This window comes from Crocodylus siamensis, chromosome 1, assembly GCF_052110815.1.
Source record: "Crocodylus siamensis isolate JL-2025a chromosome 1, ASM5211081v1, whole genome shotgun sequence".
In the NCBI taxonomy this organism is placed as follows: Eukaryota; Metazoa; Chordata; order Crocodylia; family Crocodylidae; genus Crocodylus; species Crocodylus siamensis.
The window spans coordinates 159,993,879-160,010,441 of record NC_143395.1 but is presented as its reverse complement, the minus strand read 5'-3'; the positions used below and the strand labels follow the sequence as shown (position 1 = coordinate 160,010,441).

Genomic DNA, 16,563 nt, shown 5'->3' with positions numbered 1-16,563 from the left:
CATTTTTGGATTCTCAGTCTTCTAACTTCCCTATTGTCTTTTACATACATGTGGGGCTTGAAGCAGGGTCAAACTTGCAACAGTTTTATTGAATTGATATTACTACAGTTTCATGCAGATATAACAGTTGCATTATATAAGCTTGTAGCAGTATTCTCTGATATCGGAACAGTTCTTACGTCTGTCTGTACCTTAAGAAGTTCAGGTCTGGGGAGGAATGATTTGTGCTGAAGAAAGTCTTGTCTGTTTTACTTTTGGCAGACATCCAGAAATAATCCTATCTGATTGCTTTAATGTTGTTATAATTCTTGTGCTGCTGTGGATTCAAATTCTCCTTACGTGTTCCAGTTCCATTTGATTCACTTGCTTAAAAAGGAAATGCTAAATTATCCTTTATTTTGCCTTTCCTTTCTACAGTTCCTACTGATTTCTGTGCACGGACAGTCTGAGTCCAGCTTCAGAAAGAAAGCAGTGAGCCCAACTCTTTACTTTGTTATAAGAATGTTGCTGTATCTGATACAGCTCAGATTATTGTAGTCACCTTTCAAACCATTTTTTTTCTCTTACTTGCTTTCACTTATTTTTAGCAGCAAATATTGGGTACATTCCCTAAGCCAGAAAAACAGTAAATACGTACACTCCAAAACAAGTTAATCGCAGGATTTCATATGCAGAACAGATGGAACAAAAGATGTGTCAGCAAAGAGATTTTTTCATTACAATTAATTTACAGGTACAGATTGAGTTTGACTGTGGACTGCCAAAATTTCAGCTGTTATGATGTCAGGCCTCCTGATGGCACGTGGGAAAACTGGTAACATCAAGCCAGGGAAAAAGCACATATTGAAAGATTTTGATGTAATGCACACGCATTCTTATTCACCAACTATGTAGCTACAAGCCTAGTAGCAATGGATATAATTATTAGTGACTTGAATTGAAAAATGATATTTCAGTGCATAATGTGTTCTGTAGTCAACAAACCAAACATTATATTTATATTTCTGTTTATATAATGTCCCTATCCAGCAGGGTCTGAGCACATGTAGAGAACATTTAAAAAGATCAGTTATATAGTTTTGAGTGTCAGGAAATGTGCCCTCAATCCCCAAGTGAGCTGGATGCCTTGGGGGCAAGTCCTGAATAACCAAATAAGTCTTATACCATTCCCTAAGTTTTAGCAAATTTGGGTGTCGATAAAAGCAAGGGGGTAAGACATTCCAAAGCATAATTTCTTCTACTGATAACCTTCTGATGGGTCTTCCCCCAGCCTCACAGTGTTCCTGTCTAGGGGCTGTGAGCAAAAATACCGCAATTAATCTATCATTACAACAGCTGAACAGGAAGCAATGCAGATCTCTAGGATCCCCAGGATTGAATGTTTTAGGCTTTATACATTGAAATCATCAACACCGAAGGGAACAGGAAATGAATTCAGCTTTTGGAAAATATTTATGAAATGTCCTTTAAGTATGTAAGCAAGTATATATATTCTGTACTAGTTGAAGCTTCATAACAGCCATCACGGAGATCCCCAGGTATAGCACTTTGCAGTAGTATGATTGTTAAGTCACAGTCATGGATAATTTTGGCAGGATCCTTGTCAGAGGTGGCTCTAATCATCAAGTCAAAAATAGATGTCAGAGATTGCATCTGACAGTCAGGCCCTGGAATCCAAGAGTAGTCAGAGATCCAGAAATATCCTCCATTGCAAACCTCCTTGAAAAAAACATCCTCACTAACCAGAGCAGATGCTTATTAGCCTCACTACCATCTGTCCTGGACTGATCTTCTATTGATTTGTTGTCCTCCAAGCTGCTATTTTAGAGACAGTGACCATCCCTAATGATATTTTAAGATAAATCTTTTGTAGATGTTATTGAAAATGAAAGAAAACTTCAAAATATGGCTGTGCAATGAGCTGAGTGAAAATGATCCTCAATCTGTGGTGCTATATGTGCATTATAGCGTTTGGTTTTATACCCTATCTCATACTCTAGATATCCCAAATCTTCCTGAAAGAGGGAGGTACATTCATAGCTACATCTTTATCAGTAGGTAGCAAAGCAGCTATTTTATCATTGACAATAGTTCAAACACTGCTTCAGATATTGGTATTTGTTTTAACCACAGAGGGACTATTGCTCAGGGCCTAGGCTAATCTCTCAGGTTCTTTACACAACTCATTGGTCATCTGGATAGCAGCTGGGATGGGAAGAAGGGATCTTGATGGAACTTATTTGAAGGACAGTTCTTCAGCTCAAGCAGTATCACATTGCTGAGGATCTGTTGTGGGACTTCAGACCTTACATTATATCCTAAAGTGAAATTACACTCTAGTCAACAATGCTGATATGTTGGGAACTGACTCTGCTGAAGGTGTAAGTCCAATTTAATGAATTAAAAGATATATTGGGCCTGTGTATGTGTGCTCATGTAAATATACAATATATACACAAAAGCTACATTGACTTTATATTATCTATATCTAAACACAGTAATAACAATACTTTTGTATGTGTGTATCAAGTATTTTAACACATCTCTTGGTTTATGTAAAAGTGGCATGTTATTTCTCCCATCTGTTACCTGTGTGTCTTCAAATTATTTGTTTAATATATAGAGGGGGCTGGATGGTGATAGGGCTCCTTTTACCCTGGAGAGCCACAGTGAGCAAGATTCTATTTGGCCTTATCCATCCTCAACAAAATGTTCACCCGAGGTCCATTTTATTGACTCTTTCAGGCAGTTTTAAAAGCAGAATCCAATGCATTCTGACTCTAAAATGCCAATTAATCTATAGCATTGTCAGTTAAAACAAAAAAAGATTTGTAGAATGAGTATATTTAATACTGAAAAATATAGAATTCTAAGATGCCATGTATAAAATCACTTTCCAGAGTATAACCACACTTTCAATGTGTAACACCTGGCATTTTTCAGTGGGGAAGAAATTAAGTTAAAAAGGAATTTTGAAATTAAAAATATGCATAACAAATGAGAATAATGATGGAATTACTGTTAATGTTTTCAGGCTGAAATACAATAATGATTCAGAATAAAGCAATCCATATTAGTGTTAGAAACATTTATGAACTGCAGAGCCAGAGGGTTAAAAGTGAGTGTAGGAAGTGCATTACTTCTGTGTGTTTCAGTAGGGCTCTTTATTGTAGTCAAGGGAAAAATCTGTTAAATGCTATCTAATCAGGTAACTTAGAAACAAACATGCTGTAAAAGATGCTCTAGTGTATTGTCATTGCATTGTATCACTCTGCTGGCTGTAGAAGATCAAACATTTGTATGCCCTCTTGTAGGTTGGGAAGGATTCCTTTGGCAATGAATACACTGAAAATTTCAAAAGGAACGAGATTTCTACAGGTAAAGCATTTTTAAACATCATTTCACCCATTATTTTTAAAGAAACTATAATGGGAATTAGAGCTGGAAGAGAAGGAAGGAAAGAGCAGGCAGGTCACCTAATCAACGCACCCAGTGTGCAGGCAGAATCACTTTCTGTAGCGCAGTCTCTATTGCTTTGTCCAGATTAGTTCAAAATGCCTTGTGTGTAAACCATGAGGCTGGTGGTTTCAAGAGTGGTCATTTATTTTAAACCCAAAGACTGATGTTTAGAATGCTGGGAACCTGCAAATCCATTTGAAGTCTTTAGGTGTATAAAAGGGAGCCTGAGGCTCCTGTTACTTTAAGAGGGGAAAAAATAGTAGTAGGCAGTGCTCAGGCAGCCTAACAAGAGCTAGCTGCAAAAGAATAGGCAGCCAGGGGCAAGCTAAGAGGGAATATTGCTGTGCACAGCAATAATAGGATAGAGCCCTGCCAAACCAGAGGTGCAGCTATGGTAGCTGGAGTAACAGCAACAAGCAGTCCATTAGAATGAGAGAGAAGTAGCTGTGCCAAGGCTACCCCATCACCTGACTGGAGTGGGCAGGACTAGAGCAGCATATAAGCCTGGACCTGAGCCAAGCCAGGCTGTCTGGCTCTGGAAGCCCTGAAGAGAGGAGCTCTGCTGGGAGAGGATTGTAGCTCCACTACAAACTGAGACCCTGATGCAACTGGGAAGTGGAAAGTAAGGCATTGATGTCTGGCAGGGACCTGGTACTCCGGGTGAAAAAATGATTTTGTTATATAGCCAAAAGGCTATGGATTGAGTTACAGCCAGGGTGCTTAGGGTTTCGGTGCAGTTCAACCAGTGGACCAGAAAGGGACTAAAGGGAAGGTTTGGAAGTCCCAGTGTGCCCAAGGGGCACATGGCTGTCTTGAGCCCTGTCAGAGCAGGGGCTTCATTGCAGTGAGTGAGAGAAAAGGGGAAACAGGGATAGGGGGGCCCAAGCCCAAAGAAGGGCATAGACTAGGGCCAGGGGCCCATAGTCCAAGATGGACGTGAACTAAAGAGAGCTAATCAGCTTACTGCCCGAGAGGGCCAGCAAGCCCACAGTCCAAGATGGGTGGAGACTGAATCAGAACATTGAGGCCTGAGGAGGCCAGATATTAGGCTGGGTCTATGTGCCCACTAAAGTAATTAATTGGTACCAACTGTGAGGCATGAGCATGGCTGTAGGGGGGTTGGAGGCCATGAAGTTAACCTTTAAGGTGATTAGTGTCCTGATGGGATGGTGCCCATCTAGGACAGGGGGCCATATTTGGCACCAGAGGGCAGGACAGCAGGGTTCAGGAGGAACCCACAGACTGAGAGCAGACAAGGGCTCACTTTGAGACCCTAGGGACGCCTCCCTTTTCACCGATCAGCGAATTATATCTAGGTGTGCCGGGAGAGGGAAAAGGAGCAGAACCCAGGGACCCAGAGTGAAGGCAGGAGCTGTGCAGCCTCCCCTGGGGTCCAGTCCTGTTATAAAGGGCATTGGGTGCTTAACTGGCTGAAAAATCAGATCCTGGTTCAGGCACCTGGTTACCCAAAATTAATGGCCACATTTGCAAATGTTGGCCTTTAATAATCAGTCTTAAAAGTTCAAGATTGATTTAGAACCTAAATCGCTGTAGGCCATAGAATGCCTCCAAGGACCAAAAAAGTTCTATACTTTAAGAAGTCACTGCTAGGCATTAGTTACTCTTCACAGTGTGATTTTTGTCCTTTTCTGAAAAGTGAATGGAGAAAAATGGTACTTTATTACTCAAGGCGCATGTAAATTAAAACTTAATAAATATAAGTTCAGTAGGAAAAGTGAGTTTTTACTCTTGTTAGCTCTGCAAAGTCAACATGAGTAAGAGAGGGTAAGACATACAAACTGCCCTGCTACTGTCTTCTTGACTCGCTAAGTCAGTGAGAGTCTTTCCATTGATTTATTTGAGCATTGGATCATTAGGCCCTAATAGAACTTTTCAGGAAGTTCCAGTTGATTACATTGTTGCAAACAGATTGAAAGCAAAGGAGTTGCACAGGTATCTAACTAAACTGGCCTACAGAATTTAATTTACTGAGAGAATCAAGTTTGAGTCTCCCCTCCCACATTCAATCTGCAGGGTTGGCAGTTAAGGAATAGCACTGTTTTGCTTTTAACCCTGTAACTTTTCACCCAAATCTGATAATTAAGTTATAAAAATGAAGCCTCACGAGGCCATTTTTACATGGTCACTTTGTAGAGCCTAGCCAGACTAAAATCTACATCCTAGTTTTTTACACACACACACACGCGCGCGCGCGCGCACACACACACACACGTTCACAAAGTTAAAAACTCAGATTAGGGAATGCTCCAGTTAAAACTGTCTGTGCAACCTGAATTTGTCCCCCTTTTACTTGTGCATTATGATACAGTCTGCAATTGCATGATCACATTTCATTTGTTTTTCATAGGACCCTTTTCTCAGACCAATCACAAGATGTGCAGGGCTCACTTAATAAACAGCTATTTAATATTTAATTTTATTCTTACTGTTTAATTCATGGCCTCTTGTCTTATAAACTACACATTATTCAAATTCTGCTCTGAATAAAGAAGTATTTATTCCCTCCTGGACTTTTCTGTGAGGCATATCACTGTAGTATCTGAGTGTTTCGCAACCATTCATTAATTTTTACTATTCTCCTGTGAGGTGAGTAGGCAGGATTATCTCTATTAAATAAATTAACTGAAGCACAGAGAGATTAAGGTTAAAAATAGCCAATAATTATGGGTAGATATTGGATATCCACCAATTTGACGCACCCTGATCTTGGTTTTTTAAAATACTTTGCATTAATAGCACTTCAAAGCCCAGCTACCACCTACTTCGTTTGCAGCTGTCAGTGATCAGCATTTTGTCAGATCAGAACCCAGGGTTTCAGGTCAGATGCTCAGAAAAAAAAGAACAGTTTATAACCACTGGTGAAATTTTGGCACAAGTGACTCCTCTAGCACTACCAAAAAGTCCTTTGGTAGTGGCAGGGAGACTGTAGTTCCACAGGACTGAACTCAGTTGTATTAACCATCGAACCAACCTTTCAGCTCTTGCAGTTTCATGCCTCATTCAGTCCATGCCTTCTAACTTTTGCAACAAATAAGGCAGGGATTTGAAAGGTTTTTAGTCTCCTTTTAATACACAGTCTTAATTCATCCTAGAGCAGATCCATTCCATGCATGGAATAAGGTAGTGGTCATGTAGAAAAAATAGTGTGTGATCTAGGACTTAAAGATTATCATAAGGCATAGGCACCAGAGGTGCAAATTAAGGCTCCACAGGCAATTTTAACTCTTCCAAGTGTCAAGTCCAAGCTCTGGAGCGGACTGTGATCTAATGGGCACCGACACTTCTGTTGCCCAGGTTTGAGCCTTTCCTGACCCATCTCTAACCTGTCCCAGTCCTGTGCCATCCTATCCCAAAGGCCTAGTCTCTTTGCCCAGCCAACCCCAGTTTCTATCTCCTATCCCATCCCTGCCAAGCACCAGTCCCAGCCTCATCCCTAGATTACATCACCTAATGTACTGTCTATCTCCTCCAACAAGTCCAGCTCTGGTCCCTGCTCCATTTGAGTTGGGAAGTTTCATCCTCCATACTGTTTGAGTATCAACAAAGTTATCACTCAAACAGTATGGTGGAGTACATAGTTGAGAAAAATGCCCCTGCTTTCAGTTGTAGCAACCCAGAGCTGCAGCTGCAGGAAAAGTCTTGCTCCACCCACTGCATCTCTGAGACAGAATGTGCTCAGTACAGAGGGATTTTTTAAGGAGATCAGCTGCAGTGCTCTAGGAAATGTCTCTGTATGGGTGGTACAGTTTTTCAGAGAGTTGTAACTTGTCCAGGTTTGGGCAGTTTTTCTTGGGGAGTGCAAAGTTAGATGCCTGAAGCAAAGGCAAAATTCCCTGCAAAATTTCAAGTCCCTACTTCAAAGCAAGGGCATGACAGACCTTCTCAAGGAGAAGGTCACCAGACTTTTTTTTAGTATGGGCAGAACAGAATATTTTTCTCTACCCTTTTTTCTTGGAAACGGATGGACCATTTGGGCAGACATTTTCCAGAGAAATTCACCCTGGAACAGATACCTATCATGGACAATTCCAGCTCATTCGGACAATATTTAGCAAATGTATATGCAGCTGTAAACAGGGTTTTATAATGGGAAGTGCTGGACAACAAAATAATAGGCAGAGCTACCAGCCAGGCCTTTTCACTTACTTAACTGAATGGATTAATCCAAAAGGGAAATATACAGCATCACCAGAACCTCCTTCTTCATAATGCAGGCTGGTGTTCCTATGAAATGCAAACCCATGAAGAATTAAAAGAGAAAAATGTGCTATATTGTTTTGATGCTCTAATTTACTTTGGCCTTGAATCCATTGTTGCAGTGAATAAAAAGAATTCTTCCATGTAGATAGACCTAGAATGCCTGAGAAGACTATAAACAACGTGGTTTTCTCTGAAGCAGTGTTGAAGCCAAATTAGAGAATGTTGGACTCACATTTGCTGTTTTGTGGGTGTAAATTAACACTTTTTGTTGTTGTTAGCTTCCTTGGCATTGTTGCACATGAAAGAGTAATTAGCATTTTTAAATTGCTGAAGGTTATAGGTTTATTTTAGATTTAATTCAATTAAAGTGCATCACATGCTATTGGCTGAAAGTACTGCACTGAAATAATACTCACTCTAACTTTTCCCTTCCTTAGAATTTGTAGGTCAGACTGAGGATGCTGCTACAGGAGCTGCTTCAATAATTGTCAACAGTGAAGGTACATATTTCACATCCTGAGTTGCCCCCTTTCAGCACAGAAAAAGAAACCTTTGTCCTGTTCTTGTTCATTGTGGAGTTTTCTTTATTTAAAGCCAAATTTTATATTTTTATACTGTGCTGCTCTTGCTTTTTCTTACTTATGACTGCTTGGGGAGTAAGGTGTTTCTCAAGGTGAGTGAGGGAGGCAGGATCCAATCCTTAGATCAGCAGCATATGAAGAGGCATAACTACATCAGCCCATTGATCCATCTAGTTTTACCTTGGCCAGTACCTGGTGCATCAAAAGAAGCTTTAGCTCCCTTCTTCCCTCCAAAGGTACTTAGCTCTTTTACAGTGGAAGAGAGAATTTTCTTCTAACCCCATGAGTTGATCAGTTTACACCCTGAATCATGAAATGTAAATTACTCCTATTATCTTAGTCTGCATAGGTAGAATTATGTGTGGTTCTTAGGTTATCCAGTTGCTTTTAAAATCTCACCACAATATCTGAATCCAGGTTCCTTCTTGCAGTATATATGCTCTATAAAATGACATACTCCTTTATTCACCCTACATGCATTTCCATTTAGTTTAGCATATATTTTTGCTTTCATAGGCTAGGACAAAGTAAAAAGAAGGAATTCATCTCTTTTTGTGTTGCCCTTCAAAATTGATAATTTACCTTCTGCATGTCCCTAATATATACATGTCTGTGAACTCTGAAAAATTACTACCATCTAGAATGATGTTTAGGCTTGGTCCTGAAAAAGGTTGATAGATGACTGCATCATGTTAGGGGCAGACCTGGGAAGGAGACTGTAAGAGCATATCTACACAAGAAAATTAAGCCAAATTAACTGAAGGGTTGAATTAAAAGTGCATATGTTAAAAAGCATTAATCCTCTGTGAAGATACTCTCATTCAAAAATAAAGTGAATTAAACTCAACTTTCTCTGAGACAGCTATAACTCTTCCCTTGACATCTTCCCTCTCTCCTCTTGCTCTGCATTGTAAAGTAAATTACTGCAGCTCTTGAGAACATGCATCTTATATCCCTCTCATACCTGTCCAGATAGTTTGTCCTGTGAATGAAATGGAGACAGAGGTCAGAGCCCAAGCACAGCCTGTTCCTACCCTCTCTTATTCTTTCCCCTGCCCACTTCTACATGGGTGGCATACTCAAGGATCAGTAGCTGTGCTCTGCACTGCACCTGAGGTCCCTGAGCAAGGGGGAGGCCGCCTTACTCCCCTCTTTAATTTCCTGCATAGTCAGGTAAGACAATAGACAGTCTAACCATGAAACAGTGTAACTGCTGAATTCTGGAGAACCCATGAACTGTTGTGAGGGATGGAGGAACAGAAATTTATAGTGGATTTAAAAAATGTTAAACAGAGAGAAAGCAAGCCGGAGTGACTGTGCACAGTAGTCCTAGACACTGGCATTGGTGTGAATGTTCACTAGTGTGGTTCTGAGGCAGAGGATGAGCTGAACAGTATATTGTGGCATTTAGCGTATTTCTTTCAAACTGAAAGTTCTGAAAGGAAGCTACCAAATCAAAAGGTGGTACAGAATTTACATAAAAGCTACTCCTGGAGCAAACCTAGCCAGAATGGCGCTGTAAAGCAAACAGATGCACAGAATTGGTAATGGTTCTGGTGGTTGTTTCTATTTAAAACCATCTGGTGCCTGAACTGAGTAAATGACAATAAAATAGCAGTACATTCTGTGCTCTGCTGTTGCAAGTGGCACCATTTTTTGTTTTCCTTGCAGAAGCCTGGCTGATTCCACCCAAATCAGTTTTACAGTGCTTATCTAAGGGCTTGTCTTTACATGCATGTTTTACTACTTCAGTTATGTTGGTAGAATAAAAACAGTACAGTGCATGCAGTGCAGATACTGGCATGAAGCAGCTTGTACAGATTATTCCCAGAAGAGAAAAGTGGAGGCTTTTTTCTGAAGAGTCTGCCTTATTTCATCAAGATAATTAGGGACATAGAAATGGTAGGGTCAGTACATTTCTTAAAGGGAACTAGTTTTAATTAGTTTTAATTTGCAAATCCATACTTGTAAACTTAGAAAATGCAAAGTGTACTCAGATAGTAAGTGCTGTAGGTTTGGGAAGGATGCACCATATTTTCAATCCAAAACAAAGAATCTGAATGCTGCTTTAAGAGTCAAACGCAGCTCTTTAATTATAGAATTATGATCAGTACCTCCAGGATGTGGTCCTGTGAAATCTCCTATTCAGAGGCACTGCAGCTGCTCAGGGTAGCCACAAAAGTCTGTTTTCTGGAAACTTTCATTGCTTCCATGTGCTTTCTCTTGTTTGACCGCCTTCAGATAGCTGCTTGCTAAGAACAATATTCAGCTTTCCAGGAAGCTCCCAGGTAGCCTTCTTGATCGAGACCCTGAACATTGATATCCTTTACTCTCTCCCCACAAGACAAGAAACTGGGATGTTCCCGTAGCTACTTTTTCTGAACACCCCTCTGCTATTACATGCATAGTTCTCTTGTACCATTCTCAAATGCTGCCAACTTCTCAACTTTCTTTTTTCTGTCTCCCTACTGTCCCTACCTATCTAGACTGCATTCTCAAACTACTCCTTTTTCTTTTGAAATGTGTGCATACTTTAGCATCAAAGCACTAAATGTGCATTTACCCACAGAGTAAATGCAGGGTTTACAATAACATGGCACAACACAGTGCCACATGGAGATTTTTGAGCTATTTCTGTATGACCAGAGCTAATAAGCCCAGGCAGAATACTGTGTTAATGCAGCAATACCTGCCTGTTCTGCTGCCCAGGCCAGCGCCTTCAGAGCTAACTTTTGATAGCTGCATTATACTGCGTAAGCATACACTGTGTTCACTAAATAACTGGTTGACAGATATTTAACCTCACTTCAAGCAGGCATTATGCTACCTTCTCTATAAAGGGTTCTGTCAGTGCATCTGCCTTCTAACCTGCAACAGCTTGTGCAGCAGCTCCTGCCATTTCAGTTGTGGGCCCTCATTCTCTTCTGCTTGTGACCTTCCATCATGCCCGTCTCTGCTGTTAATGTACTGAATCATTACTATGAATGCAGGAACTCCTATGTTAGGTCATGATCCATGTAGGTCAGCATCTTCTTGCTAATAGTGGTCAGCACCAGATATCTCAGAACAAGGTGCAAGAACCCTGAAGTTATTTTCTACCCTCTTTCAAATTTAGAGGAGACTGCTAAAATGACACAGAGAAGTGCAAAGCGTGAATATCAGTTTGACTGACTTGTCCTTTGCACAAGGTAAAACATTTTTTGGAGCTTTCAGGGTAATGGAAAAAATGTTACCTGCTGTATTATTTTAGCCCATTGGCAGCCATAGTGAATTTAAAATGTATTTGTACAAGGCTTTTCGACACATAAAGCACATGACTGAAGATAAATTGTATTTCCATGGACACACACAACACTTGCCCTCATGCTTCTGACCTGTGACTTGGCAACCAATTATTTCTCATTACATCCTTTTACAATCATAGGTACCTTAATTTTTTCTTACAAAATCCTGTTCAGAAGCTTTGTAGCCATTGTTGCGGTTATTTTGACTGAGAGACTCTTGAGGCTTAAATATCACGGACAGCTTGAGAGCTCTTCCATGTGTCTTGTAAAAGAAAAACTGTTGAGTTGTGTTCATCAGTATGTACCGAATGTTACCTGTTGGCATTTATGGAATGAATCATAGAATTATAAAAAGTGGGACTGGAAGGGACCTCTGAAGGTCATCCAGTCAAACCCTTGCCTAAGCCAGAATTGTCCCTATCCCGAAGCCATCCCATAAAAACCTTTGTTTAGCATATTACTAAAATGATCCAATCAACCCTAGCAGATAAGTACAATGCATAGCACCCTCACCTGCACAGGTTAAGCAAGGGCACAGTGGCAGTCAGTGTACTGCTGTTGCAGGGATTGTTAAAATACACTTGAGAGCTCCAAGGAAGACAGGCACATGCCCCAATACAGAAAAAGGAAAAAACTTCCATAGTCCATACCAATCTGACCACAGGGTAAAATTCCTTCCTGACCCCAGATGTGGAGATCGTTGCAGCTTATTTTTTTTGTGAAGACTAAAGTAAAGTAGGTATTGAGTACCTCCATCTCCTCTGTATCTTTTAAGAGCCCATCCTAGCTATTTAATAGTCAACCATCAGTTTCCGTGGTCTTTCTTTACTGGACAACATATTTATAGAACCTCTTGTTGTCTTTTTCTTCCCTAGCCAGATGGTACTCATATTTTTTACCTTTGCCTTCCTAATATTATCCCTACAGAGTCTTGTTATTTTCTGGTATGCTTCCTTAGTGATCTGCCCATCTTTCTATTGTTTGTCTGCTTTCCTTTTGCAGTTAAAGCATCCTAGAAGCTCCTTGTGCAGCCACATTGATTTCTTGCCGTTCCTCTTGTGTGCTTCCTTCATGTCAGAATAGCTTGTTGGGCTTCCAGAATCATACCCTTTAGATGCTTTAGAATAAACTTAATAATACTTTAAATAAGCTTGCCAGTTGTCAATCTACTGTCAGTGGTTACCATCATTCTGACAAGTAACACTGATAAGGTTAGAAGGCCGCTTTAAAGTAGTATCTATATCCCTAGCATTAGTACTATTTTAAGTACCAGAAGCAGTTTTAGTAATGATCAAATCCAGTCCCCACCTCTTGTTAATTTTTGATGGTCCCTTAACTTCAGTAGAGCTGTTCTAATTTACACCTGTTGAGACTGTGACCTTTAATATTTTAACTGAGCTCAAAACATTTGTATCTGCAAACACTTAGTCACATGAGGAGTCCTTAGTCATGTAAGTAATCTCATTAAAAGCAGGAACTATTAGTATAAGATTCTGCAGGATCATGCTGTACAGAAAGCATCTTCTCCTAGCTGTTATTTTCCATATTTCTTGAATACTGGCGTATTGTCTCTGATGCTGAGTTTCCATCTGGCTGGTGTCATCAGTGTCAGTGTTTCAGCAAGATGGCTGCCACCAGCCATAGACTCAAATGCCAACTGTGATTCAGTGCTTTAAGCCAGATTCTGCTCTCATTTATACTGGTGTAAAGTTGAAGAAGGTTTTTTTGTCTTAAATCTGGAGCTGCTCCACTGAAGTCTAGTTGAGAACAGAATGCGACTCTTAATTCCTCCAGAGGTTGGACTGAGCCAGTTCTGATGGTACTAATGTTTGCAGTGTGGTAGTGCTGCATTTCTCTGGCAGAACTATTGGTTCAAAGAAAAATAGATATTTTTAACCCTTTAAACTGTCAAAGTAAACCTTCTGACTAGGACTCAATGCCATAGCTTAGGGAAAGAAGTTACACATAAACCAGTTTAAGTGCAGAAACTGGTTTAAACTTGAAACAGAACAGAAGTTTAGTGACCATAAACTAGTTTCAAAATGGCTAAAACTGGTTTGAGATAAACCTGGTTGAATATAGTATCAGACTTAACTGATTTAGGTCAAACCAGGTTATGAAACTTCTGTCCCAGACTCCTTCCTGGTTCAAGTTAAATCAGAGTCCCCAAGCATCCCAGCTTGCTTTACAACCCTGGTGGGCTGTGCTGTCTGCTCTAGAGAGCAGAGCTGGCCCCACCCCTCTGCTCCCTCACTGGAGCAATGAAAGCTGGCTCACTGGCTGGCTCATTGCTGCCCCTCCCCCCACCTCCCTCCCAAGCAAACCCTGGTTGGGTGTGGGGCGGGGAACGGGACTTCTGCTTCCCTTGAGTACAGAGCTCCCCTGCCTGGTGGCTTACTTAGTGCTAGCTGCGACTGTGAACTACAAATCACACAGGCATCTAGAAGTAGGGAGAGAAAGTGATGAACAACCCCACAGAGTCCTGCTGCTGTGATTGTGGACTACAAATTCCAGAGAACTCCGGAGCAGCAGGAAGAGGAAGCAAATGCACAGCCCATGCTAGCTACGTGCCAGAGAACTGTGTTCTAGTGCCCCCTGGCTTGAGCCACTGCAGGCATTTGATTTCCTGAATCAAACGCAGCTTAGATGAACCTACAAAGGCTGACTCAATGTAGCCTCAGGCTTTTTGATTGCCTGTACTTAACCATATTGTCCACCTTGTATCTGGAAATAAATCTTGAAACTGCTTCTTTATCTCAGTGGGGCATTTATTCCAGCCTAACAATGGTTTTGATATCAATGCTATGAACAGTTTCACTGCTGCTAATTTGCAATACCATGTGCCTACTCCAGGTGCCAGAGTTTGGGTTTGTGGGTGGCAGAGAATTGGGGCAGAGAGCCCCCACCATTGTGTTCCCTGCAGTTCACTGGCTTTAGCTTTCTCACCATGTAAGCTTTCAGAATGCCTGCTGGTCAAAATAGGCACAGCTTGTCTTTGAATACTTCCTTCAGCAGAATCCAGATATCCATGGTTAGTATTTGTTTGAGAGGTTTTCTTCATCCAAGATGTCCATCACTTTCTGTTCAATAACAAGGTGTTGGCCAAAATGCCGAGGTTTTGCTTTTCAAATGCAGTTGTTTTGTACCAAGCCATTGACAGCAGAGTTGCTTTGGAAAGCTAGGGGCCGCTCCCTCTGAGATCATTATATTATTCTTTCCATTGTCCTGCTTTCCCTTCCAAACATCTTCAGGGAGAGACATTCTTTGCATGTTGCTTTAGACAAGAGACTTTGAAAAAGCATATGTTAAAGCATATTTAAAAAGTATAACCACTTATTTACTGAACCAGTGACCTTCAGTGATTGGCAACCTTTAAAGGACTCTTCAGAGAGGGTGGGCAGAGCCTTGAGCTCAAAGAACAACTCATTTATTGAATCAAATGCTTTAGTGATTAATAATAAATTTTAATTTGTAGGCACCCATGCCTCTGAGCCTTTAGGCATCTTAAAAGAAGTAACAAAAACAAAGCTGCAATCAAACTAGGCAATTTGCTTTGTTAAGGAAAAGACACAGTAGCCAGAGCCTAGGTAACGAACCTCCCCACCCAAATGTACATGTTAACTCGGCAGGATATAAAGGGCACCAGCAGATTTTGAGCCGTTGTGCCTTCAGAGCAAAAGATCTTCCATTCATTGCCTTGACTCTCTCTGATATTCTGTATAGCACTCATGAGCGACTGGTACCTCCTGAATCTGGGGAGAGGGGCACCCGCAGAATCTGCCAATGGCAGCGGCCCTGTCAGGGGGGGCACCAGCCCTGCCAACAGCATCAGTGTCGGCCATTGGGTGGGGGCACTGGGCCCGTCAGGGGGAGCACGTGCATCCCCTACCAGTTACATATGATAGAGCTCCTATGAGCCAGGCATTCGCTGTTTTACAAAGCAGTGCTTTTGATAGTAGAGCCAGTTTCATGCTCTCATTTTTCTTAGGAGTAGTGGCAATGTGGTAAATCTCTAACTGGAGTTTGGCTGCTTTTCTTCCTAAAATTCACAGGACCCTCATAATTTTTAGAGATCTCTCCCATATTCTGTGATTCTAGCTGAAGATATAGTTAATGGTTAATGTGCTGAATGCATTCTGGGCATCATAACTCAGTGCATCAGTGTAACTGCTATCTTTTTTTATGTGTGAAGGTAGCATCACAGGAGAACACAGACAACATGCTTAGAAGTTTGGTGATACAGCAGATCCCCCTAGATCCAGTTTGATACAATTTAGTACAGCTTTTTAGTTCAGTCAGAACATCAAAATCCGACTTGGGCAAAGTCATCCATGACAGTCCTCTCCATAAATAGATATATACCTTTAAGGTTAGAGTTACAAAAATAACATCCATTAAGTCTTGGTGGGAAGTCATCTGTAACCCCTGGGTAATTAAAACACCAGCAATGTAACCTTAAAGTTTGATTTGAAATGCATTGTAGCAGGACAGAGTCATCGTTTTATTTACCTTAGTTTACTTCAGTGAAAAATATATTGTAAAAGCAGAACTTTCTATCTAGGCGAGAATGTAATCGTCATAGTCCCAGGAGCCAACTTGCTTGTGGATTCTGAAGACCTGAAGAGAGCTGCTGATGTCATTTGTAAGGCCAAAGTGATTGTTTGCCAGCTAGAAATAACACCTGCAACATCTCTTGAAGCCCTGAAAATGGCACATGCCAGTGGAGGTAATTGAACATAAGCCTTAATCATTCATTTGTTCGTTAGGTTAGTACTTTTACATCCCTCACATTAGTCTCTGCATGAGTGTTCTTTATCACAGTTTTTGCAAGACTATTACTATTGTCCGTTTGATTCCTCTCGTTGTAGCCTCCATTACAGATAGATCAGTGGCTAACTCCATGCCACTCTGATAAAACTTAAATTCTTTTTTTTAAAATACATCACACTGAATATCATGTGAGACAAGCTATCCCACACCTTTATTTTATGTAAACCTCCCACCTGTAGCCTCCATGT

General features: G+C 40.9%; 1 protein-coding gene across 6 annotated transcripts in view; it reads left to right on the top strand.

Annotated features, from left to right (window-relative positions):
* Positions 1-16,563, top strand: part of RBKS (ribokinase) — a 94,360-nt gene that overhangs the window by 28,431 nt on the left and 49,366 nt on the right. For 5 of the 6 annotated variants that reach the window (XM_090047036.1, XM_090047018.1, XM_090047046.1 and 2 more), the window contains 4 exons: positions 418-471; positions 3,315-3,378; positions 8,118-8,180; positions 16,107-16,271. In XM_090047036.1, coding sequence (XP_089903162.1) covers positions 418-471; positions 3,315-3,378; positions 8,118-8,180; positions 16,107-16,271 — 346 coding nt within the window. The remainder of the gene's footprint in view (positions 1-417; positions 472-3,314; positions 3,379-8,117; positions 8,181-16,106; positions 16,272-16,563) is intronic. The other variant, XM_090047028.1, reaches the window with a different exon arrangement.